The sequence below is a fragment of the Trichomycterus rosablanca genome, chromosome 8 (genome assembly GCF_030014385.1).
Source record: "Trichomycterus rosablanca isolate fTriRos1 chromosome 8, fTriRos1.hap1, whole genome shotgun sequence".
Classification (NCBI taxonomy): domain Eukaryota; kingdom Metazoa; phylum Chordata; class Actinopteri; order Siluriformes; family Trichomycteridae; genus Trichomycterus; species Trichomycterus rosablanca.
In genome coordinates this window covers 35060984-35087519 of record NC_085995.1, presented here as the reverse complement: position 1 = coordinate 35087519, position 26536 = coordinate 35060984, and the positions used below count along the sequence as shown (strand labels likewise).

General features: G+C 41.6%; 1 protein-coding gene across 5 annotated transcripts; it reads left to right on the top strand.

Annotated features, from left to right (window-relative positions):
• The first annotated feature begins 1598 nt into the window (after positions 1–1598).
• far1 (fatty acyl CoA reductase 1) lies at positions 1599–20767 on the top strand. 5 transcript variants are annotated; one of them, XM_063000121.1, is made up of 12 exons: positions 1599–1653; positions 2381–2553; positions 8280–8455; positions 9627–9806; positions 10686–10863; positions 10976–11020; positions 11134–11249; positions 12934–13004; positions 14463–14634; positions 15324–15453; positions 18349–18476; positions 20341–20767. In XM_063000121.1, the coding sequence occupies exons 1-12, from the start codon at positions 1599–1601 to the stop codon at positions 20501–20503; spliced, it is 1587 nt and encodes a 528-aa protein (XP_062856191.1). In that variant the 3' UTR covers positions 20504–20767. The 5 variants fall into 5 exon arrangements, with proteins under 5 accessions (XP_062856191.1, XP_062856192.1, XP_062856193.1 ...); XM_063000122.1 differs by lacking the exon at positions 1599–1653 and having other exon boundaries at positions 2365–2553; XM_063000123.1 differs by lacking the exon at positions 1599–1653 and having other exon boundaries at positions 2365–2553; positions 11134–11261; positions 12946–13004.
• The last annotated feature ends 5769 nt before the right edge of the window (positions 20768–26536 follow it).

Below are 26536 nucleotides of genomic sequence, written 5' to 3'. Positions count from 1 at the left end.
AAGGTTGCAAACTCGCCTTTAGCAGAGCAACGATTTGATCAGTCTGGTGTTGTAGTGATTTTTAAGTGCATTTGGTTTTACAGAAGCACAGCTGTCACATAAACACATTATTTTTATTATTTATATAATTAAACACAGCAGATCAGATATGATGATGATTTCATTTATTACAGTATACACCGATCAGTTATAACATTAAAACCACCTCCTTGTTTCTACACTCACTGTCCATTCTATTAGCTCCACTTACCATATAGAAACACTGTAGTGCTACAATTACTGACTGTAGTCCATCTGTTTCTCTGCATGCTTTGTTAGCCCCCTTTTGGCCCTGTTCTTCAATGGTCAGGACTCTCCCAGGACCACTACAGTGCAGGTATTATTTAGGTGGTGGATCATTCTCAGCACTGCAGTGACACTGACATGGTGGTGGTGTGTTAGTGTGTGTTGTGCTGGTATGAGTGGATCAGACACAGCAGCGCTGCTGGAGTTTATAAATACCGTGTCCACTCACTGTCCACTCTATTAGACACTCCTACCTAGTTGCTTCCTCTTGTAGATGTAAAGTCAGAGACGATCGCTCATCTATTGCTGCTGTTTGAGTTGGTCATCTTCTGGACCTTCATCAGTGGACACAGGGCGCTGTTGGCTGGATATTTTTGTTTGGTGGACTATTCTCAGCCCAGCAGTGACAGTGAAGTGTTTAAAAACTCCAGCAGCACTGCTGTCTTATCCACTCATGCCAGCACAACACACACTAACACACCACCACCATGTCAGTGTCACTGCAGTGCTGAGAATGATCCACCACCTAAATAATACCTGCTCTGTGGTGGTCCTGTGAGAGTCCTGACCATTGAAGTGCAGAGAAACAGATGGACTACAGTCAGGACAGTGAGTGTAGAAACAAGGAGGTGGTTTTAATGTTATGGCTGATCAGTGTATAATAAATCAGTTAGATAAAGTTGGTGATATGTTTACAAGTTTGCAGCAACAGTTTAGGGAAGCTCCTTATCTGTTCCAGCATGACTGTACCCCTGTGCACAAAGCACGCTCTATACAGACATGAGGAAAAGCTTGGTTTAAAGACAGTGTCTGTGTCAGCCATGTTCCAGCAATATCTAATTATGCCGGACCTGTTCTTACTGCTTCCTGGATTACATCTGACCATCTGGACCTAAATTACTTTCAGCACAGGGAGACATCGATGCACATGAATCCTCATGTTAACCCCGAACACCTTTGGGATGATTCGGAAGGCCGATTGCGAGCCAGGCCTTCTTATCCAACATCGGTGCCTGATGCTCTATTGATTGAATGGGCACAAATTTCCACAGGCACACTCCAAATCTTGTGGTAAGCCTTCCCAGCAAGGTGAAAGTCCAAATAACTAAATGGTTTAGGTAAATAGGATGTCTAACGAGCTCATGGTCAGGTGTCCACATACTGTGAATTTCAACAAACACTACAGTATTTGGACACTTGACTATGAGCTTGTTGGACGTCCCCTTTAAAAAACAAATGGTATTAAAATAGAGTGACCTTACTGTAATAATTTCAGCTATAACAGCAGCCACTCTTATGAAAGGGCTTCTCACATGACTTTTGTATGGGGTGGCTCGGTGGGTAGCACTGTCGCCTCACCGCTAGAAGGTCCTGGGTTCGATCCCCAGGCTGGACAGTCCGGCTTCTTTCTGTGTGGAGTTCTCCCTGTGTCTGCATGGGTTTCCTCTGGGAGCTCCGGTTTCCTCCCACAGTCCAAAAACAGTCAGGTTAACTAGACACTGAATTGCCCTATAGGTGAATGGGTGTGTGTGTGTGTGTGTGTGTGTGTGTGTGTGTGTGTGTGTGTGTGTGTGTGTGTGTGTGTGTGTGTGTGTGTGTGTGTGTGTGTGCCCTGCGATGGTCTGGCACCCTGTCCAGGGTGTTACTGTGTTCCTTGCGCCCATTGAAAAGCTGGGATAGGCTCCAGCACCCACCTGATGTTGGTCAAGAAAGCCTCAGTTGATGTTCTAGTTCATTCCAAAGCTAAATGCATAGGGCAGTCATGCTGGAAAAGAAAAGGGCCTTCCCTAAACTGTTGCTGCAAAGTTGGAAGCATATAATTTCCTTTAAATAATTGTTTTAATACACCTGTTAGCAACTGCTGTAGTTTATACACACAAATTTAGTAATTAGAAGGGGTGTCCCAATACTTTTGTCCATATAGAGTAGATTCACTAGGTACTGGTTATTAAATGGTATTGTTAATGGTAACAGATCACCAGTTTGGTAATGTAAGGTTGCCGTTGCTGGTTCTCTGTAACAGTGTTCCTGATGCTCTTTGTTTCAGGTGTGTGACCAGGTTGGGTCAGTGCGCTCAGGATGGTCACCATTCCAGAGTACTACACAGACAAGAATGTGCTGATCACTGGTGCTACAGGCTTCATAGGCAAAGTGCTGCTGGAAAAACTGCTGCGCTCATGTCCCGCCATCAAATCCGCCTACGTCCTCGTACGGCCCAAAGCGGGCCAGTCGCCCAGCGCTCGGATCACAGACATGATCAACTGCAGGGTGAGTACAGGGCGGCGCTGGCTGGCTTCAGGTTTCTTACTCGGACGTGAGGTCCGACTGGAGCTTTTAGAAAGTTCTGCAGTAGGGAAACAATTGGGTGTAGCATCAAGATCCAACCATCATTCTTTATGCTTCTTAAATACACTACAGTATATTGCCATACGTATTTGGACACCTGACCATGAGCTTTTTGGACATCGCATTTTAAAAACAAATGGTAAAAAAAATAGACTGACCTCTATAACAACAGCCACTCTTTTGAGAAGGCTACTCACAAGACTTCGAAGTATGACTGTGGGGATTTGTGTCCATTCAGTCAAAAGGGCATTTGTATTGCTAGGCACTGATGTTGGTCAAAAAGACTCAGTTGATGTTCCAGTTCATCCCAAAGCTGTTCAGTGGGGCTGAGGTCAGGGCTCTGAATTTTTTAATTTTCATTTCTTTATTTATATTTTTGCTATTTTGTTTATGCAGGCTACTAACCAAGGTCCTTACACAGTGTCGAAGACCCCACCCACATCAGTCTGGATTTTTACCCTCCCGGCAGACTTTAAATGGCCAATTTTTTGTCTGCTGCAGGCACTGCCAATTATGCCCGCTAGAGAATGCCCAGCCGATCGGCAGCAGAGCTGAGGTTCGAACTCGGGAGTTTAGAATCTCTGCGCTGGTGTGCTAGCGGAATATCCCACTGCGTCACCTGGGCTCCCGACTAGAATTTTTTTTTAACCGAGCACAGGGGTACAGTCATGCTGGAACAGGAAAGACCTTCCCTAAACTGTTGCTGCAAACTTGGAAGCATATAATTTCCTTTAAGTAATTGATTTCTTACACGTTAGGGATTGTTGTGGCTGAAACACATGAATCAATAATTAGACAGGGTGTCCCAATACTTTTGACCACATACTGTGTATAAAGATTAAACCCCAGTGTTACTGATGTGCGGCACCAGTATGACAGAGCACCCTGAGGCTTTGTTTGCATTTACATTATATACGCAGGTTTTATCAGGGTGGGTAAAACCAGTATTTCTGGTTTAGTTAACTGAAGCATTTTCTGGTTCAAATGTAAACGCATGAAGGTCTTTGGTTTCCTTACACATCCTAACATGCAGAAGGTGTATTGGCTATGTTGTGCCTAGCTCTGAGCGAGTGTAAATGAGTGTGTGCGCAAGTTATATTCCTGTCCAGTGTGTATTTTTGCCTTGTCTGGTATGCACCAACCACGATCCTGACCAGGATGAAGTGATGAGTGTAAACAAATAAATGAAGGTGGTTGTTCTATTTTGGCTTTTAACAGCAACATTGCTCATTTAATTTCATTCTGATCAACTGTTTTATCCTGGTCAGGGTTGCTGTGGTTCTGGTTCCACTGTAAACACTGGACGCAAGACAAGAATACCCTGAACAGGGTGCCAGTACATCACAGGGCTTCGGCCATCCCCCGCTTAGCCATAGCCTATGATGTCTGTGTAGATGCCCAGCTGGCTGATAGTGGTGGCCTTGTGCACTGAGCGCCAGCACCATTGTATTCAAATTTAAGACAGTTAAATGCAAAAAGCAGTTAAATACACTAAATGGCCAAAAGTATATGGACACAATACTCATGAATAAATGTATTTCTAAAAGGTATAAAAATCAACTATGTAAAATAATTTAATTACTACAGACATTATAAAGAGGGCTTTTAAGTGTTCCAGCATGGCTGTGGTCCTGTCCACAAAGCATGGTTCATAAATATATGGTTTGATAAGTTTGGCATGCACTAAACCCTGACTTTTCGATCCTGGTCAATCCTATTCAGTGCTTGGACAATTAATTGGAAAACAGACTGTGGGTCAAGCCTTTCTGTTCAACTTCAGTCACGTAATTTACAAAAGCTGTTTTGACAGACTGGGCACAAGCTTGTCATCATACTCCAAAATGCTGTGGAAAGCTTTATCAGAGAGGTAGAGGCTGTTATCGCTGCAAAGAGGATCCAACTACATATAAATGCGGACGACACATTTACATTTTCAGCATTTAGCAGACGCTTTTATCCAAAGCGACTTACACAATGAGCGGAACACGATGAGCAATTGAGGGTTAAGGGCCTTGCTCAGGGACCCAAAAGTGGCAACTTGGTGGCGGCGGGGCTTGAACCGACAACCTTCTGTTTACTAGTCCAGTACCTTAACCACTGAGCTATTACTGGCCCTAACCACACGGTGGCTAAGTGTGTAGCACTGTCGCCTCACAGCAAGAAGGTCCTGGATTCTTTCTGTGTGGTGTTTGCATGTTCTCCCCATGTCTGCGTGGGTTTCCTCCCACAGTCCAAAGACGTGCAAGTGAGGTAAACTGGAGATACAAAATTGTCCATGACTGTGTTTGATATAATTTTGTGAACTGATGAACCTTGTGTAATGAGTAACTACCGTTCCTGTCATGAATGTAACCAAAGTGTAAAACATGTCAATAAAATCCTAATAAACAAACATATGGACGTATATGTATGTTTATAGAATAGCAATTGTGTATTTAACATTATTAATGTCTGGATCCAATCAAACAGCTTTATTTCAGATGATAGATCCAATCTTGATTTAGGGATCTACTTTAGTTCAACATTATGAATGTAGATTTTAAACAAACATCTTTTAAATAAAGATGCTGCCAGTATCTTAAAGCTCGTCCTGACAACATTAGTGTCAAGACCGACAGCCACTGTGGTTCTGATGTTATACAGGGACAAGATGCAAAACATCCAAATAATTTTTGTTGGAAAAATAAACATTTCCATGCAAATCAGCGTCTGCAGATTTTAACAGGCAGTCAGACTTCACGCTGATGCAAAACAGCTTCGCCGCTTGTTTTTTTAATGCCTGCTTGTTCCGTCGTTCATTATTTATATGATACAGAGGTGTGATTTATTTTCACCTGTTCGGGTTTGCGCTCTGCGATGTGTAAACAGAACTGGCGCTGAGGGTGGTGAGGGTGAGGTAGAATTCTGCCTTCTGTAGCGTCACTCTCAATTCAAATGAAATGTCACCTGTTGGAAATTATGAAAATGACTTTTTTTTTTAACCAACAGCATTAATTGATTGACGACTTTTTCATCTGTCTTTACTTCATTAACATCTTTAGCATCACTAATCAGAGCCGGTTAATTCAAAATATAATGTGGCACTGTTATCTAGATTAAGTTGAGAAAAAAAGCTGTAGATACCTGCAGTGAAACACTTGGTAAATAAAAAAGGAAATAGTTAATCTGAACCAATAGTAAAAAGTATTCTGATCAGGACTAAGGCAAAACTAGACTGAATAATCTTTGTGTACACTGATCAACCATAACATTAAAACCACCTCCTTGTTTTTACACACACTGTCCATTTTATCAGCTCCACTTACCATATAGAAGCACTTTGTAGTTCTACAATTGTAATTCTACTACTAGTCCATCTGTTTCTCTGCATGCTTTGTTTCATGCTGTTCTTCAATGGTCAGGACTCCCAGGACCACTACAGAGCAGGTATTATTTGGGTGTTGGATCATTCTCAGCACTGCAGTAATGCTGTTGGAGTTTTTAAACACCTCACTGTCACTGCTGGACTGAGAATAGTCCACCAAACAAAAATATCCAGCCAACAGCGCCCTGTGGGCAGCGTCCTGTGACCACTGATGAAGGTCTAGAAGATGACCAACTCAAACAGCAGCAATAGATGAGCGATCGTCTCAGACTTTACATCTACAAGGTGGACCAACTAGGTAGGAGTGTCTAATAGAGTGGACAGTGAGTGGACACGGTATTTAAAAACTCCAGCAGCGCTGCTGTGTCTGATCCACTCATACTAGCACAACACACACTAACACACCACCACCATGTCAGTGTCACTGCAGTACTGACAATGATCCACCACCTAAATAATACCTGCTCTGTAGTGGTCCTGTGGGGGTCCTGACCATTGAAGAACAGAGTGAAATGCTGCTAACAAAGCATGCAGAAAAAAGTCAGTAATTGTAGAACTGCAAAGTGCTTCTACATGGTAAGTGGAGCTGATAAAATGGACAGTGAATGTAGAAACAAGTGGTTTTAATGTTATGGATGATCAGTGTATGAGAACAAGTTATTACTTTTGTATTATTGGTATTCTGTGGATTACATGAGTTTTGTTTTGAACCTTTTATATAAGCACCACATGTAAGCACATACTAATGTTAATTACTCAGTTAGTCCATTTAATTGTATGTTAGTTTAAATAGTTGGTTCCTTTTGTATACAGTGGATATAAAGTATCAACACACCCCTGGTAAAATATCAGGTTTTTGTGATGTAAAAAATCTGATTTATTTTCATCTTTAATGTGACCTATGACCAGTGCAATTCAATAAAAAAAAAAAAAGAAATACAATTGTTTAGAGAGAAAAATAAAAACACACACATCTAAAATAACGTGCTTGCATAAGTGTGCACATCCTCTTATAATTGGGGATGTGGCTGTTCTGGGTCAGAATAAACCAATCACATTCAAGCTCATGTTAAGTAGGAGTCAGTGACACCTCCCATCATATAAAGTGAATCTTAATATCCCCATATGCAGTTTAGCTCTTCTAGTGGGATTTTTATGTTGTTTATTTATATGCATCTTATATCAAACGTCACACAGTCCGCAAAAAGCTTACAAAGAACCAAAGTGATCTTCTTGTTGAAAAGTATCAGTCAGGAGAAGGATATAAAAATTGTTGCATTTACCATGGAAACACAGAGACGACGTCCTCAATTGGATAAAATGTGGCACAACTGTGTCGTTACCAAGAACTGGACGCCCCTCCAAACTGATGAAAAGACAAGAAGAGAACTGGTCCGGGAGGCTGCCAAGACCCTACAGCAACAGTAAAGGAGCTGCAGGAATTTCTGGCTTGTACTGGTTGTGTAATACATGTGACAACAATCTCTCCTGTTCTTCATATACTTGGGCTGTGGGGTATGGTGGCAAGAAAGAACATCCAAGCCCTGCTACATTTTGCAAAAATCTACATTAAGGTTGCATGTGGGAAAATGTGTCACGTTCTGATAAGGCCAATGTTGAACCTTTATTATTAATTCCAAAAGCTATGTTTGGCACAAAAAGGAGTTCAGGAGTACTTCAGAAAAACGTTGTCACTTAACACAGTGTACACTGCATGGCTATCAGCAAAAGCTACAAAAGTTTACATCTGTCATGACATGGGGATGCACCAGTGCCCACAGCACAGGGTGGCATGTACATGTCTGAAGGTTCCACTGATCCATTCAGAAGTATATATTGGGATTTTAGAGAGCTGCTATTAAGGTTTTTCCAGTCCACTATTATTTCAGTAAGACAGTGCCAGGCTATTATCTGTAGAGTTGTGGCACTAATAGTGAAGTGCACTGATGAGGACTGAGGTGAAAACTGGACTGTAATTCCATTAAAATAAAAAAAACATGTTTTTATGGACTATTGGCACAATGTTATGGAGTTCATTAATTATTGGTATTGCATTGTGTGAGTTTTATTTAGGTTAAAAGTTGTTTAGCTAAAATCAATAAAGCTTTAGAGCATTTTATATTCATTCCATTAGTTTACATTCAGTGTGAAGCTTTATTATATTTTCTTGTGGTTTATTAGCTGTTACAACTGTTACTGCATAGATGGAAAAAAATCATGTTTTCATGGCTGACCTGGCTGGACTATAGATTATTGAATGTGCTCTTTACTGTGCATGCCTCAGCTCTTCGACAGATTAAAAGTGGAGCAGCCAGATTTTGCAGAGAAGATCGTGGCGGTGAACAGTGACCTGACACAGCCCGACTTAAACCTGAGTAAAGAGGACCAGAACACGCTGACTGACTGCATCAACATTGTGTTCCACTGCGCCGCCACCATCCGCTTTAACGAACCCCTCAAGTAAGACGTGACCTTTTATATTTCTTCATGTTCTCGCCCTGTCACTGTTTACTAACGAATTTACTGTTGATCAAGGTCATCTCTTCTGATTAAAGTGTAAATAAAAAAGACAACCAGTATAAACGAGAGACAACGGAAAAGTGAAGTGTTTGTTTCAATGCTGCTAAAGGTGGTAAAACAGGTTATTCATTTCAGGAGGTGCAGGGGGGTTTGTTGGTGGTACAGGGTTTGAATAACATTAATCCCTAAATTAATAAATTAATTGTTTTAAATATGTGTTGTGCTTTTTTTGGCAGGGATGATGCTAAACCCAATTAAAATGATACCCTTCTTCATTAAACCCATAGAACAAAACAGCCAGACTTTTTATGTTAGTCTAACTTGTAAATTATCCTATATCTATTTAAATTATAGTAAAACAGCTTTTGGATTGCAAATACTCAATAAACTTTATGGATTTTTTGTAAAAATATGCTACTATTGGGTGGCGTGGCAATTTTTTTTAATGCACAGCTTTAAATGAGATAATCCAGGTTTAGATCTCAGCAGTGTTATCAGTCGGTTGGGCAACTACACAGACATGATTGGCATATGTCTGGGTGGCTGAAGCCTTGCAGTGGATTGGCGCCCTGTCCAGGGTATTCCCGCTTTTCATCCAGTGATTCTCATTGAAACCGGACCTGCTGCATTCCCGACCAGGCTAAAGCATTTGATTGAAATGAAATAAAAATACATGCAAATTCCTAATTTGATGCATGCAACACTTTCCAAAAATGTCGGGGCAGTTAGTGCAGGTTCTTCAACCAGACAGCAGAGGGGACATTTGCACACAGTTGCGGCAAAATACTTTTCAACCTCCCTCAGGCACAGACAGTTGTGCCCGGCCAGGCCAGTAGCTCTGGTTCCCCTTTAAAACATGGACATAGTTGAATCATGTATTTAGCTCAATAATTGCTCATTAGTGCTCATTATTTGGAAATTAATAAGAATCTGTTTCAATTTAGACTTTGTGCAGTCCAAATCTTAAGCTATGTTGACCTGATAAATGTTTGTGGTACAGGTCCGTATCTTGTATCCCCCCCACCCCCAAAGAGTCTCCACATTTATGTCTTTATGAGTTCAGCTCCTACTATTAAAGCTTTGCAGTTAGAATTGTGTTTGTGTTGATTAGAGACGCCATGCAGCTGAACGTGCTGGCCACACAGAAGATGCTAAAACTGGCACACAGGATGAAGAACTTGGAGGTGTTTATTCACGTCTCCACGGCCTACGCTAACTGTGACCGCGAGCTCATCGAGGAGGTTGTCTACCAACCACCTGTCGATTACAGAAGGCTAATAGACACACTGGAGTAAGTCATTCTTAAAATATCTACATATTTCTTCTCTTTTTTTCTTACAAATTCAAAGAACTTGGGGCTGAGAGTAAAATGCAATAAAAATGCATTTTACATCATTCTACGTGCGGCCCCCGAGAAGAAGACATGTCTCTGTTCTGATACTTTGCTGCCTACTAAGGTGCATTATTTCGAAGTGATAATCTGACTGAATAACGAGGGAGCATCTGATGCTTCCTTAGCGTTGAAGGCAATCCCAGCATTCAGTGCAGCACAACTTTTCTCACAAAAATGACAAATATGGCAGATGAATGCAGAGCAACCAGAGGAGTTCTTTTCAAATGTACAAAAAAATTCTAATTGATTTTTAATGAATTTATTTGCAAATCCAGGCTGGTCAGTGACAATTGACCATTTTCAGTACACAGAGGGAGATGTTAGCTGCCATGCTAGCTGGTTGTGCTGCCTCACCCCATTGGTTTGAATGACCGGAGGCTAACAGTACTAGCTTAGTAAGCGTAAATGTGGTGATGTAATCACCTTCAAGGAGTGCATCTAAATAATCTGACTTGTAAGTTAGGCAGCTGCCTAGGCAGTAGGCAGCAGGCAGCAAGGCAGCTCACTAGGTCTTCAGTGCAATATATAGCAAGAGAGAACCCAGTTAAGCAGCTAAAGTGTTATTTCAAGAAGGGATTAATAAAAAACAAATTCACTTACAACAACCACAATTGTTTTTTTAATTCCCAAATGAGTCTCAAAACTTCCACAAAACATGTGACCTTTAAAACTGCATTTACACTCGCACACACAGCTTAACTTTATGACTGAGAATGCACACTTTATGACTTTTGCTCTGTATGAAATGTCATGTGCAGTCTTGTGTTTTCTGTGCAGATGGATGGACGATGAACTGGTCAGTCTGATCACCCCAAAGCTGCTTGGCGAACGGCCTAACACATACACGTATACCAAAGCCCTGGCAGAGTACCTGGTACAACAGGAATGTGGGAACCTCAACGTAGCCATCGTCCGACCTTCCATAGTAGGAGCCAGCTGGAAAGAGCCCTTCCCTGTAAATATCTCTCACGCTGCTGTCACCTCATACCATGTGACCTTGGCATTACTAGAGCAATACTGTGTGTCTGTGATTGTTGTTGTGATTCTGGAATTCGTTTCCACGTTAGGGCTGGATAGACAATTTCAACGGACCCAGTGGAATCTTCATAGCCGTAAGCGGTCTTGTTTTATTTATTAGCATGATAATGGTGAGCTTCCTGTCAGATTTTCAGTAGATCGACTGACACTGTGAGGGCGTTTTTGTAAATCTGTTGTGTTTGTGCAGGCAGGGAAGGGCATCCTGCGCACCATGAGGGCGTCCAACAGCGCCGTCGCTGATCTCGTGCCAGTCGACGTGGTCATCAACACCACCCTGACCGCCGCTTGGTATTCAGGCTCACAAAGACACACCAGGTCAGTGGAACGCCTGCACACGTAATGATCATTATTTTCACAGTCCTCCCTTTACCCTTTCCAGCTAGGAAGAAACCAAACAACTGCCTTTGCCCTTTGATTCTCGTTAAAGCTTTGGAGCTTCAAAGGGCTCTGAAATAAAGTTTTTTTTTCAAAGTGAAGAACACTTGCCCACCCCGCCCTCATCGCTTCAGTGCTTCTCATATAGACCGTTTCAATGAGGGTAAACAATAACAACGCTACTGCGCATGTCTGGTCCTTTCGCCTTTCCGGTAGCGCCACTTTTAAACATCCATCCAGCTGTCAACATGACGAGCTCGTACTTTGCGAGTCTCCCGAACGCGGAACAAACGCGATATAAGCAGAAATTAATGATAGATCATCAAGTATCTTTACCAGCCCCTTTTGAGGAGAATTTAAGAAGACAGTGTTTTTCTGCTGACATAAAACGTTTGCCTGAGGTAACATTCATGTAACATACCCAGCCGTGTGTCACTACCTTGTTGAAACGGAGCGTGTTTACACCAGAGAGGCAGTGAAAGCATACCGCAGTTTGAACGCATACAATTAATTATTAAAATAATTATTGTGTCATCTCCCCTTTTGTGTCTGTTGAGCTAAGAGCTATTATAATATGATAAAAATATGACAAACCACAGTGAATTACGTATCATCTGAATTAGAACATATTAGCTAATGCTAAAACGATTTTTTTATAGCCTAACTGGAAATACATGAAATATTTTACAGTAAGCACAATGAATTCATAAATAGTATGTTTACTTTTTGTATTACAAAAGTAGAACAATGTTTCTTTACAGGTCTGCGTGTCATTTAATAATTAAGCTAAGCTAATTATTGCAGCTAATTAAGCTGTTAATTTAATTCCATATAGTGACATTTACCCAAAATATAGTCCTATAAAGTTATGGCTTTTAAATCGTATTCTAGGGAAAATGTTAACTTTTTAAGGCTAATGTTAGGTTCATGTTTATTCTGTTCTATTAATACAAATATTAAGCGCCTGCGTATTTTAATACACGTAAGCTAAACGTCAGGGACATTTATTATGTATATATTATTTATTATGAAATAATATATATTACATTTATTATAAGAGTTGATGGTGGGTATCCAGTCGTCTCTATTTACAGCAGCAATCCAAGCGTTTCGCTGTGCGTTCTTTTTGAAATCTGTTCACCTTAATTTCTGAAAGCAAGTTTGTACCTGGCCTGAGGGAACATCCGCCAACCGAACAACACGGTCCTAACTTTAATTTAGACATACTGTCAATAAATCAGACCTGAACTAACGCAAAAGAATGGAAGCAGTTGTGCTCAATCGCTGTTGTTCTGAGCGCTGTTTACCACCAAGCGGAAGCGTCTTAGGAACATCTACGTCACTTCCTGGACTCATGAATATTCATTTGAAATGGTCTATAGTGAGTGAGTGAGTGCGTTATGAACAAGGTCCATAAGGTGCATCTACAAACCTTTACTCTCATAACACAAACACACGCTGCATCTCCAATTGCAGGTACACAAATCACATGGACCATGTTAAGATTTGCATGTTGTAGCCCACTGGACTAACAGTAAGAGAATCAAACAACCATGGAGCAAAACAGGGTTTAAACAAAGTCAATAACAACCCAACTGAACAAAATTTTTTGCAGGCCGAGAAGTCTGTTGGTGTACAACTGCACGACTGGGGCAATTAATCCATTTCACTGGGGAGAAGTCGGTAAGAATTCTCGTCATACTTCAGAGTTCACTTTGAGCATTCATGTGCTTATAATACTAGTGTACGTAATACCTGTGAGTGAGTACTATGTGCAACTTCATTCGTTTACAAAGTATTTAACCTTGGCTTTGAAAATAAAAGCAAAAGCAGGAAAAGTAAGGCCAGGGGAAAAAAGAAGCAAAATTCAAGACCCACTACTGTCCTCGGATTTCGAGTTATGATGCCAAGTTCAGGTATTCATCTTGCACTGAAACAGCGAGCTTTTACACCTGCGTGCACAGACGAGGCTGAATCATAAAGTCTGAATAAGATAGGACACTCACTGTCGGTAAGCAAACAGCTATTCATGAGCAGGTCCACTCTTCATGCATTCTGATGTGGGCTGCATTCTTTTGAGTTCTCATTTCTTTTTATAGGTGAAGCAAACAAACCGTGTCCTAAATTTCAGTTCTGAGAGTGCTGACGTGTCTCACAGAGGAGCTGTTTGCTTTGTGGTCGTCTTTAAAATGACAAAAGCTACATACAAGCTCACAATGTATATTTACTGACTATACAGAAACTATATCCTCCCAACCATTAGCTTGTTGGAAATCCCAATTCAAAAAATAGGCTTTAATTAACAGCCACTCATATATTTACCATAAATACCCAATGTGACATACACCGATCAGCCATAACATTAAAACCACCACCTTGTTTCTACACACACTGTCCATTTTATCAGCTCCACTTACAATATAGAAGCACTTTGTAGTTCTACAATTACTGACTGTAGTCCATCTGTTTCTCTGCATGCTTTGTTAGCCCCCTTTCCAAAAGTATAAAACATGACGTTAAAGTCCTAATAAACAAACAAACATATAATTGAAAGTGTATTATTTATTTTAAACACCTGTTAGGATGATGTGATTAAACATATGAACCCGATTATTAGAAGTCAAGTCAAATTTATTTGTATAGCTTCTTTTTTTTTATTTTTTACAATAGACAGTCTCAAAGCAACTTTACAGAATCCAGGACCGACAGACCAAAAACCCCTGTTGAACAAGCCAAGGGTGACAGGGCAAGAAAAAACTCCCTCAAAATCTCATCTTATCTTATCTTGAGAGGTACCAGACACAGCAGGGACCTCCATCCCTCTATCTTGGGTGGACTGGAGAATGATTTGAATGAATTAGATTTACACAAATCATACATACCCAAAAGTAATTTAAACTAAAAGTTCTAATTAGTGAAAAGAATAAACAAGCAATTGGAGAAAGTGTCCGCATACTTTTGGCCATGTAGTGTACATTTGATGGGTGAAAGGTAAAGTCACACTAGGATGCTAATGTGTGACAAAAGTTGAAAATGCAGAGCTCAGACCTGCGCTGGGTTCTGCACTTTCGCTCTCACTGTGTCTCTCATCCTGTCCCACATGCTCCTGTTTAAACGTTGTACTGTATTTCCTCTCTGCAGAAAACTGTATAAACATGACATTCAAGACCAACCCGTTAGAGCAAGCCTTCAGACGGCCCAATGTTAACCTGCGCTCCAACCCCTTTACCAATCGGTACTGGACGACAGTGAGCCACACCCTTCCTGCCCTGCTGTACGACGCCTATCTGTGGCTTACAGGGCAGAAGCCTCGGTAAGATCCCAGAGCCATGACGTTTTGGCTACTTTTCTTTTTTGTGGTGCATGTGTGTGTGGTATAGATTTACCAGCTGTTTAGAATCAATCGTCCAGCTTTTTTGGCTGCGTAGTTTCATAGTGTTAATTTGATGCTGGTGGTGTCATGGAGTAATGCAGGAGGATGCTTAAGGGTTTTTTTTTACACAGTATTCATAATGCCATACATGTAACCCAGTGTGTTGACATGGGGTTAAACCTTTAAATAAACAAAACAAAAACAATTAGGTAGTAACCCTTGTTTTACAGTTACATGCTGGTGTTGGTCTGAAGTCGCTTGTGGTTTATGGAAGCAAAGATTCCTAAGAGCTCTAAACTGTTTAAATCATTACATTATCAGATCTGATGCATGATGTCAGAACTATTAAAATTATTATCAACATCATCCATGGAAAAATTCACTTCTTTTTGACTACAGTCCAATTCTTCCGCATTTCTACACAGCATGAACGTACTGTCAATTGAAGTAATCATGCATGGAGTATGGCGCAGATGTAATGGGATTTTAATGGAAAGTTCCTGGGGTTGAATTTCCTTTGTAGTTGTTGTGCTGTTTCTCAACATTTTTACCATCAGTTTATGTTCATGTGCCATGAGAAGACACGATTGTTCTGGTTGTTCTCTAAAACCGTTTCCCTGGTGATGCAGGATGATGAAGACGATCACGCGCCTTCACAAGGCCATGATGGTGCTGGAGTACTTCACCAGCCACTCGTGGGAGTGGAACACGGACAACGTTGCCATGCTCATGAACCAGATGGGAGCTGAAGACAAAAAGGTTTGTGATATACAGACACACACACACACACACACACACACACACACACTCACACACACACACACACTCACACTCAGTCAGTCACAATAACATGCAGACCCATTCATTCAGCACACAAACACAGTGTGTGTGTTCATACAGTGTGTTATTGTCAGTGCTGAATGAGTTGTGTAAGAGGTCTTTATACAAGCAGAGCTGAAATGGCATACTTGGAATTCCATACAGAGAAATATCTGGAGTGTGTTGTTAACGGCACACACACACACACCCTGAGTTTCACTACATGAGTGAAAGTATTTGGACACCTGACCATGAACTTGTTGGACATCCTATTTTAAAACCAACTGCTATTAATACATTGACCTCTGTGAGCTCTTTTAAGAGCTGCTTTTCAGAAGACTTTGAAGTATGTCTGTGGGAATTTGTGTCCATCCAGGCAAAAGAGCATTTGTATGGCTGGACACTTATGTTGGTCAAGAAAGCCTCAGTTGATGTTCCAGTTCATTTCAAGGTTGTTAAGTGAGGCCAAGGTCAGGGCTCTGTGCAGGCTACTGGAGAGGCCTTCCCTAAACTGTTGCTGCAAAGCATCATTTCCTTTATATAATTGATTTATTACACCTGTTAGTAGTAATTCTTTTTTTCTATATACAACCCCTGGCAAAAATTATGGAATCACCACTCTTGGAAGATGTTCTTTCAATTGTTTAATTTTGTAGAAAAAAAATAAATCACAGACATGCCACAAAACTATCATTTCTCAAACTGTCAACCCTCTGGCATTAAGAAACAATAAAAAAAGAAACAAATATAATAGTTGTGGTCAGTCACAATTGCTTTTTTTTAGATCAAGTAGAGGAAAAAAATATGGAATCACTCAAATCTGAGGGAAAAATTATGGAATCATTAGAAAACACTGCACCATTATTACTTTGTTGCACCACCTCTGGCTTTTATAATGGTTTAAACTCTCTGAGGCATGGAGTTAACTAATGACAAACAGTATTCTTCATCAATCTGCCTTCAACTGTCTCTTGCTGTTGCCAGATCAGCTTTGCAGGTTGGAACCTTGTCATTGACCATTTTCTTCAATTTCCACCAGAGATTTTCAAATGGATTGAGATCCGGACTATTTGCAGGCCATGCCATTGACATTATATGTTTTCTTGAAGGAAAGTTTTCACGTCCTTTGCCCTATGGCAAGATGCATTATCATCTTGAAAAATTAAGTCATTATCACCAAACATCCTTTCAACTGATGGAATAAGAAAAGCGTCCAAAATTTCAATGTGGACTTTGGCATTTATTGAAGACCATCTCCCCTGTGCCTTTACCCGACATGCAGGCCCATATCATCAACAACTGTGGAAATTAACATGTTTTCTTTAGGCAGTTATCTTCATAAATTTCATTGGACAGACACCAAACAAAAGTTCCAGCATCATCACCTTGCCCAATGCAGATTCGCGATTCATCACTGAAGATCACTTTTATCCAGTCACCCACAGTCCACGATTGCTTTTCTTTAGCCTACTTTAACCTTGTTCTTTTCTTTTTAGGTGTTAATGGTGGCTTTTGTTTGGCTTTTCTGTATGTAAATCCCATTTCTTTTAGGTGATTTCTTACAGTTCAGTCACAGACATTGACTCCACTTTCCGGCCACTTGTTTCTCATTTGTTTTGTTGTGCATTTTCTGTTTTCAAGACATATTGCTTTAAGTTTTCTATCTTGATGCTTTGATGTCTTACTTGGTCTACCAGTATGCTTCCCTTTTACAACCTTCCCATTTTGTTTGTACTTGGTCCAGATTTTAAACACAGCTTACTGGGAACAACCAACATCTTTTGCGACATTCCACAATGATTTATCTTCTTGAAGGAGTTTTATAATCCTCTCATTTGTTTCAACTGACATATCTTGTGTTGGAACCATGATTCATGACAATCTGCTTTGTGCAACAGCTCTCCGAGGTGTGAGCACTCTTTTTAAACTGAAGAATAATTAGCAAATCTAATCTGCTGCAGATGTTTTGTTTTTAAACTGCAAATTACAGAGTGATTCCATAATTTTTTCCTCAGATTTGAGTGATTCCATATTTTTTTCCTCTACTTGATCTAAAAAAAAGCAATTGTGACTGACCACAACTATTATATTTGTTTCTTTTTTTTATTGTTTCTTAATGCCAGAAGGTAGACATTTTGAAAAATGATAGTTTTGTGGCATGTCTGTGATTTATTTTTTTCCTACAAAATTAAACAATTGACAGAACATCTTCCAAGAGTGGTGATTCCATAATTTTTGCCAGGGGTTGTAGTGTCTCTGTTGGTGTCAAAACATCATAATATTTGTTTAATAATGGATAAAACGGCACCTGGATGGCACAGCGGTCTATTACACAAGCCTACCCCTCACTGAGACCCTGGTTTGAATCTCGGTGGTGCTTATAGGCTGGCCGGGCATCTGCACAGGAATAGTTAGCTATGCCCTGCTTTATGCCCAGTGTTTGCAGAAGAAACCGGAAATTAAATAATCCATAAGAGGCACTCGGCTAGCTCACCACCACCGACACCCGGGTGTTATCTCGGTGTTATTAGCCAGCTGGACGTCTGCACAATCATGATTGGCTGTGTTTGTGAAGTGATGGCCGAAGCCCTTTTGAAGGATTGGTCCCGTGTCCAGGGTGTTCCTGCCTTGTGCCAAGTGTTTCCCCGTGAAAAAGGACCTGCTATGACTATGACCAGTATAAAGCGAATGATAAAAATGAAATGAAATAATCCATTAAGAAATCTGACTTTGGACAGTTGGGATGGTTACGTGTTTGTTTGGTGTGAAAGTTATTATTTTAATCAAGATTTGTTTGAGGCCTGAATGTGAGATTTTGTGTTTGGTTGTGTGCAGATGTTTAACTTTGATGTGAGACAGTTACATTGGGCTGAATATATGGAGAATTACTGTATGGGAATGAAGCAGTATGTGCTGAACGAAGAGTTATCAGGTCTACCTGCTGCACGCAAACATCTCAACAAGTAAGTAACAACTACCACTAGACTGGATGAGGATTATTGGGGCCACCCACCTGCAGTTCTGGTCAGTGTTTACTTCATGCTGAAATTTTAAGCCCTTTTTGACCAACGTGGAACTGGTTCCATTCCATTTTGCAAACCTAATTTTAATGCATTTAGTGCATTTTCACTCAAATAAACGTTTCTAAAAACAGGGATGTTTGTTTGTAGATGGAACCAAAAAATAGTAGGTTTTTTAGCATGAACCGAGACATCTCTGGGCGTGTTAAGCTGTAGAGGAAAAGGTCTTGATGATGGTATAAAACATAACCCTAGACTTTCTTACTAAATGACTAAACAGTTTAAAACTTATGTTAGAAAGAGGAATCCTGATTTGACGCTCTAGTTCACCTTTAATCATAACAGCCGTGCTATCGGCTGGCTGGGCACCTACACACAGACATGATTGGCTAATGTCTGCCACAGATACGATTGGCTAACATCTGCTGGGTGGGAGGGCCAATGGATTCCTCATCACTGCTGCAATTACAGCTTTACAGCTGCTGTGGAGAAAAGTAGTTAGATATGACGTGTTTGGGAGAAAAAGGGAAAAATGCATAAAATAGAATAAAAAATCACAAGAGCTAAAATTCTACAACATTCTGCTTAAAGAAACCTTTTTCGATTGTAGTATTCGTGATGTAATAAAGTAATTCTGCCTTCTGAGGCCGCTCAGGTGGCGCAGCGGTAAAAACACACTCTAGCGCACCAGAGCTGGGATTTCGAATACATTGTATCGAGTCTCAGCTCTGCCATCCGGCTGCCATGGGCTCAGCGGCCACATGAACAACGATTGGCCTGTTGTTCATATAGGGGTGGGATATTAAGCCGGATAGGGACTCCTCAAAACTGATGCACTACGACCTCTGCTGGCTGATTGATGGCGTCTGCACAGGGCCTTGATCAGGGTGTGTCTCTCCGTACACAAGGCTGATTCGCATATATGCACTCGCCTAGTGTGGGTGACAAAATGCATACGGCTGCTGCCCACGTGTCGGAGGGGGCGTGGGTTAGCCTAGTTCTCCTCAAATCAGAGCGGGGGTCGGCATTAGTGGAGAGGAAACGTGACGCAATCGAGCAATTGGACGTGCTTAAAAAGTCGGGAGAAAGAGGGGAGAAGATGCATAAAAAGCATATTTAAAAAAAGGAATTCTGCCTTCTGTGCTACAATCTCACCTTTAACCTGTCCATAGTCAACATTCCAGAAGTTAATTCACATTGTTACAGCAAAACAGGGAAAAATTTCAGACATTCTAGATGTTTTCAACCCACCTGTGTTCTGGCTCATCTCTCTTTCTCATCTCTAGATCTTCATTTCCAAAATGTTTACAGTAATGAGCAGGAACTTTTATTCAGTTTTATCTCGGAAGGCAGCAATATTCACATGCCAACACACTGATCCTAGACGGTAGGGGTTGAGGGATTTAGGTAGCGGATTTGCTTGCCTTTAGGTTTATTATTGTATAGCTGGTGTTCCACCTATGGGGACAGTGGTAGCCTACAGGGTAGGGCTTAGAGCTATCAATCGAAAGATTGTCAGTTGAAATCCAGGTTTTGCTATGCAGCCACTGTTGGGCTCTTGAGCAAGGCCCCTAACCCTGTCTCATCCAGGGGCGCCGTACAATGGCTGACCCTGCGCTCTGACCCCAGCTTCCAAACAAACTGGGATATGCGGAAAAAGAATTTCATTGTACTGTACACCTGTATATGTATACATGACAAATAAAGACGTTCTTCTTTTATTATATGGATGTTCTTGTCAGTAAACAATGTCTTAAATCTAGGAGATGCCAGCATGAGGTCACTGTTGCTCTGTTTTTTTTCCCAGGTTGAGAAACATCCGCTACACCTTTAACACAGTCCTGGTGATCCTAATCTGGCGCGTCTTCATCGCCCGCTCGCAAATGGCACGCAACATCTGGTACTTCGTAGTCAGCATGTGCTTTAAGTTCCTTTCCTACTTCAGGGCATCCAGCACTATGAGATACTGACCCTGCTCCAGCTTTTCACCGCGTCCCTCCTCCCTTCGTCCTTTCTCACTCCTGCAATAGCTATGCATACGGCTAGAAAGCTCCACGGCTACACTGCTACAGCTGGTACCCTGGCTCTGAGCGCCCCGGTGAGATGGCCTGTATGACAGCTTTGTGGAAAACATGGTGTGTCTGGGGCTCGAGGATTGTTCTCTGATACAGTTTACACGGATCCATGAGTCGGTTCCTGAACTTATGACCTTAATTTATCAAGCACAAGATGGGATGGTGGGACGTGGTGCTCTGTGCCTAATTCTGATTACGCTAAGTAATTATAATGCTCTTGCACTCTCAGAGATCTTTAATTACCTCTAGATCAGCAGCACTCTATCTTTTTGTTAGTAGATTTATTTATGTATACGTTTGTGTGATAGGAATGAAGTGATTGTCGTGCTGGGACAATCGATGGGTGAACTAACATGCTAATCCTGAGGGGATTTTGTATCGCTGCATATCTTTCATTACTCGAGTTTTTGCCATAATTAATTTCAGTTTTGTGTTTTGTAGCTGTAAATAATCTGTCCATCTGGCTTGATGTTTGTTCCATTTATAGAATATAGCTGTGAATGACACAATCTGTTAATCCTTTAAAAGAAACCTGTACTGGTAAGATCTGGTAAGTTGTGCAACCCCCCACCCATTCAGTTTTCCTCTCAGTCTAGTCGTATCCAATTACCCATTTGAATTTCCTCACCTCTGCTGCTGCATAACTACTCCTGATTTAGGAGAGCCGCGACCATCACATGCATGCACCGATCTCCATTATCCCCCGTCTATGTCAGAGGCCATGGATCAGCCAGCAGAGGCTGTAATTACAGTAGTTCAGTAATCACACTATAGAACTTTGTATTACCAAAATAATAGCAGTGATTTCGACTGTCTGGTTGAGGTGCCAGCACGAGTGGTGATGGAATACGTAGGGCAATTACTGACTGTAGTCCATCCGTTTCTCTGCATCACCCTGTTCTTCAATGGTCAGGACCCCCACAGGACCATCACAGAGCAGGTATTATTTAGGTGGTGGATCATTCTCAGCCCTGCAGTGACACTGACATGGTGGTGGTGTGTTAGTGTGTGTTGTGCTGGTATGGGTGGATCAGACACAGCAGCGCTGCTGGAGTTTTTAAATATCGTGTCCACTCACTGTCCACTCTATTAGACACTCCTACTTAGTTGGTCCACCTTGTAGATGTAAAGTCAGAGACGATCGCTCATCTATTGCTGCTGTTTGAGTTGGTCATCTTCTAGACCTTCAACAGTGGTCACAGGTCGCTGTCTGATAGTTGCAACAAAATAATCAATCATATTTTTTCTAATATATTTGTGTACTGTAGATTATCAGAACTTAGTCTTGCTACATTAGCACTGAGCGAGATTTATTGATGAGAGGAAAAGGCTTTAGGAAATCCCATGTATAATGTATGTTCTACAGTCGCACACGCTTCATGTTACTGTCATTTTCAGTCAGATCACGTTTCTCTGAGGCCGAGACGCTGTAACGTCATACTGGACAGTGCTTACTGTGTGCATGGTTTAAGCTCTTAGCGTTCACTTGTTCACTTTTTATGAAAACATGATGTAAAATTGGAGCTTCTCTCATTATTACGTCGTCTGTCGAAAAACACTGAGCTAGTCAGACTGAACCTGGAAATTCCAGGGTTTCAAGGTACCACTCATCACTTCACTAAGGGAAATTCACCTGAATGAAATCCTCAGGGTTTGAAACCTATGCAGTAAATACCAGCTAATACCAAAGCTTCATTTGAAACGTATGTCAGAGCAAAGTGGCAGCGTGGTGGCACAGCTGGTAATGAGGGAGCGGCGCATATCCAGGGTCCAGGAGTCCTGGGTGGGATCTTTGCCCTGAATCATTGACTGTGTAGAGTATGTGTGTTCTCCCTTGGTCTGTATGGATTGGTTCGTCCACCTTTCAAAACATGCAGAAGGTGGATTGGCTGCTCTAAACTCTCCTAAGTGTTTTTTTTTCTATTTTATTTATGCATTTTCTCTCAGTTTAGTGTAGTCGGTTTGTCTTCCGCTGCTGGGGGATCCCTAATTTCAGTCGAGGTGGGTATATTGCTGCTCACGCCTCCTCCGACCCGCACGCAGCCGGAAATTTTTCACTCATGCACTCTGCACAGGCGCCTCTTATCTGTCAATCAGGGTACTTACACAGCGTTTGAAGACCACACCCACACAGTCAGGTTGTCCCGCCCTGGCAGAACTGTGTCTGCTGCAGGCACTGCCAATTGTGCTCGCTAGATGGCGCCCAGCTGACCGGTGGCCACGGCGAGTTTAGAACCGAGGAGTTCAGAATCTCGGCACTGGTGTGCTAGCAGAACCAGAACCCGCTGTGCCACCTGGGCGCCTTCTCCTGTGTGTTTTGGCCTGCAATAAATTGCTACCTATCAAGGAGATTTTTTTTTTTTTTTTTTTTTTTTTTTGCACCCTGTTTTGGGTGCCGACTCTTGTCAGGGTTAAATGACCCCAGCCCGGACCCCAGCCCTTTAGTCCTTGTCTGTGGTAGTCAGCGTTTTCAGGTGGTGCCAGCCCCACTGTTACTCTTACCAGTTTAAAGCATTTATTGAAAATGAATGAATGCTGGTCCAGTACAATTCATCAGTGCCCCTATGTGCTGACCATCTCTGCCACACACACAACACCCACTTTGGCTATAGAGTGTCACAGGGAAGCAAAAGCCTCTGACACTTTGCTTAGAGCTTAGGCTCATACGTAGGAACACGCTATGCTTTTTCTATATTCCACCTTTATGTGCTCTAAGTGTTTTGGCCTGCAGGAAATTGCTGCCTATCAAGGAGGTATTTTTTCTTTGCACCCTGTTTTGGGTGCCGCCCAACTCCGACCAGGATTAAGTGACCCCAGCCAGGATTAATTGTTAGACATAACAGGGCAGCACAGTCATGTGTGGTAGGTACAGTGGGTACCATCCTGGTTCAATCCTTGCCTTCAGTCCCTGTCTGTAGGAGTCTGTGTTTTCAGGTGGTGCTAGCACCACTGTTACTCTTACCAGTTTAAAGCATTTATTGAAAATGAATGAATGCTGGTCAAGCATTTATTTTACAGTACAATTCATCAGTTCCCTAATGCACTGACCATCTCTGCCACACACACAACACCCTCTTTGGCTGTAGAGTGTCACAGGGAAGCATGACGGAGAGCTTCGGCTCACACGTAGGAACACATTATGCTTTTTCTATATTCCTCCTCTGCTCATGCCGTTTGGTATGAAGGTTCTTTAGTGGCCCGCAAAAAAACCCTGACCTCAACACCTTTGGGATGAAGTGGAATGTCTTTTGTGAGCCAGGAGTTTTAATTTAGCATCAGTGCCTGACCTCACAACTGTTCTTTCAGATAAATGGCCACTGATTTCCCACAGACAGTCCAAAATCTTGGAGAAAAAAAAGTTTTCCCAGAAGAGTGGTGGCTGTTATAGCAACTCTGTAATAACGCACAAACATGGGTGACATTTCTCTGGTGGAACTGATGCTCAGCTTGTTTTTCTGTGTTCTCTGATCTCGTTCTGTCTGTATGTTTGTCACACTGTTGAATGTTGAATGTATGATGGGTGTTTTTACAGCTGCGATGTTCACACAGCTTTTTCTCCTGCTGCTACAGCATGCTGATCAGATACTGAGGCCTTGTCTAATCTAATACACACACATTATATTTCAGCTTAAAGTGACAAGATGAAGAGTTTCTAAAGATGATGGTCAGAACCATCATGTTACAATACCTAGACATTAATATGGATCATTATGGATTATGGTCATTTGATTTTCCAACCATGTGCCAGTGAATTATACACCGATCAGCCATAATATTAAAACCACCTCCTTGTTTCTACACTCACTGTTCATTTTATCAGCTCCACTTACCATATAGAAGCACTTTGTAGTTCTACAATTACTAACTGTAGTCCATCTGTTTCTCTGCGTGTTTCACTGCAGGGACAGTGACATGGTGCTGGTGTGTTAGTGTGTGTTGTGCTGGTATGAGTGGATCAGACAGCAGCGCTGCTGGAGTTTAAATACCGTGTCCACTCTATTAGACACTCCTACCTAGTTGGTCCACCTTGTAGATGTAAAGTCAGAGGCTCATCTATTGCTGCTGTTTGAGTCGGTCATCTTCTAGACCTTCATCAGTGGTCACAGGATGCTGCCCACAGGGTGCTGTTGGCTGGATATTTTTGGTTGGTGAACTATTCTCAGTCCAGCAGTGACAGTGAGGTATTTAAAAACTCCAGTAACGCTGCTGTGTCTGATCCACTCATACCAGCACAACACACACTAACACACCACCACCATGTCAGTGTCACTGCAGTGTCACCTGCTCTGTAGTGGTCCTGTGGGGGTCCTGACCATTGAAGAAAAGCATGAAAGGGGACTAACAAAGCATGCAGAGAAACAGATGGACTACTGTCAGTAATTGTAGAACTACAAAGTGCTTCTATATGGTAAGTGGAGCTGATAAATTGGACAGTGAGTGTAGAAACAAGGAGGTGGTTTTAATGTTATGGCTGATCAGTGTATGTTCCAGTGGTTCCACATTTAAAAAATAAATAAATACATAAATAAGTATAGGGTGCTTGAGTGTCGCAACGTCCATTACAGAGTGTTTAAATGCAACCGAACCACTGACCGCTGATAAATGCGATCCCTGGGACTGGTAGGGGGGTGAAGTCACATGGAGCTTAGTGTGGCTCTCCAGATGTGATATGACTCTGTGTGAACCACACACTGGCAGGTGATCAAAAGCAGCCGCAGATTGGACACGTGTCTCAGGGGCGTCTGGTGATCTGGCTCTCTCACAATCAGGAATCGAAAATGATTAGATTGAGAGTAGGGGGGGGGGCGGGGGGCTGCAACCTACCCAAAATTGTAACATCCAGTAACTTGAAGTAATTGCTGACTATATTTAAGTTTCAGAAAATGTAGTGCAACCTGATTTATATCATTGTCGTGTTGACATCCCTCGGATCCGGTGAGCAGGTTTCTGAAAGTCTTTATCTGACTGTATGATGTTTCCTGTGGACGATGATATTATTGCCACAGGTTCATGTCTTTAGGAAAATCAATGGGTGCCTTGTGTTTGTAAACCAAAACTGGAATCAATAATGTAAACTCTAGAACTCTGTGGGTTTTAATCTGGTTTTAAGTCTTTGCTGTCCTGTATGAACTGTAAGTCATTTGTAAATGTGATACATGGAGATTAAAGGATGACCACGACCAGAATAACTTCTGATGAGTAAATCAGTAATGATCATCACATGCTGAAATGGGATTTAATCCAAATCAACCATGTGATGTGACTGCGTTCCCACGTGTTGTGTTTATTAGGTCGTCCAATACTGCCCTCTAGGGGACATCAGAACTCTTACAGTCACAATACGGTGACTTTACTGTATAAAACACAATAACTAAAACGAGAAAAATATATTTTTAATATGTTAAAACAAAATACTGATCATACAGCATTGTTAAAAATCATTGGACAGTCGCCCTTCTTTTTCTTTTGGTAATTTGTCACAATTAAATGTTTTAACGTACAAACCAGGGGTGGGCAAACTTTTTGGCTCAAGGGCCACACTGGGGTGGCTAAGTGGGTAGCATTGTCGCCTCACAGCAAGAAGGTCCTGGGTTCAATCACCAGGTGGGGCGGTCTGGGTCCTTTCTGTGTGGAGTTTGCATGTTCTCCCCGTGTCTGTGTGGGTTTTCTCCGGGTGCTCCGGTTTCCTCCCACAGTCCAAACACATGCAAGTGAGGTAAATTGGAGATACTAAATTGTCCATGACTGTGTTCGGTATAACCTTGTGAACTGATGAATCTTGTGTAACTACTGTTCCTGTCATGAATGTAACCAAAAGTGTCTGTCAAATTCAAATCCTTTAAAATCCTAATAAACAAACAAACAAACAAGGGCCACACTGGGTTTTAAAATTTGACAGACGGGCCATGAATTGATATAAATTACATG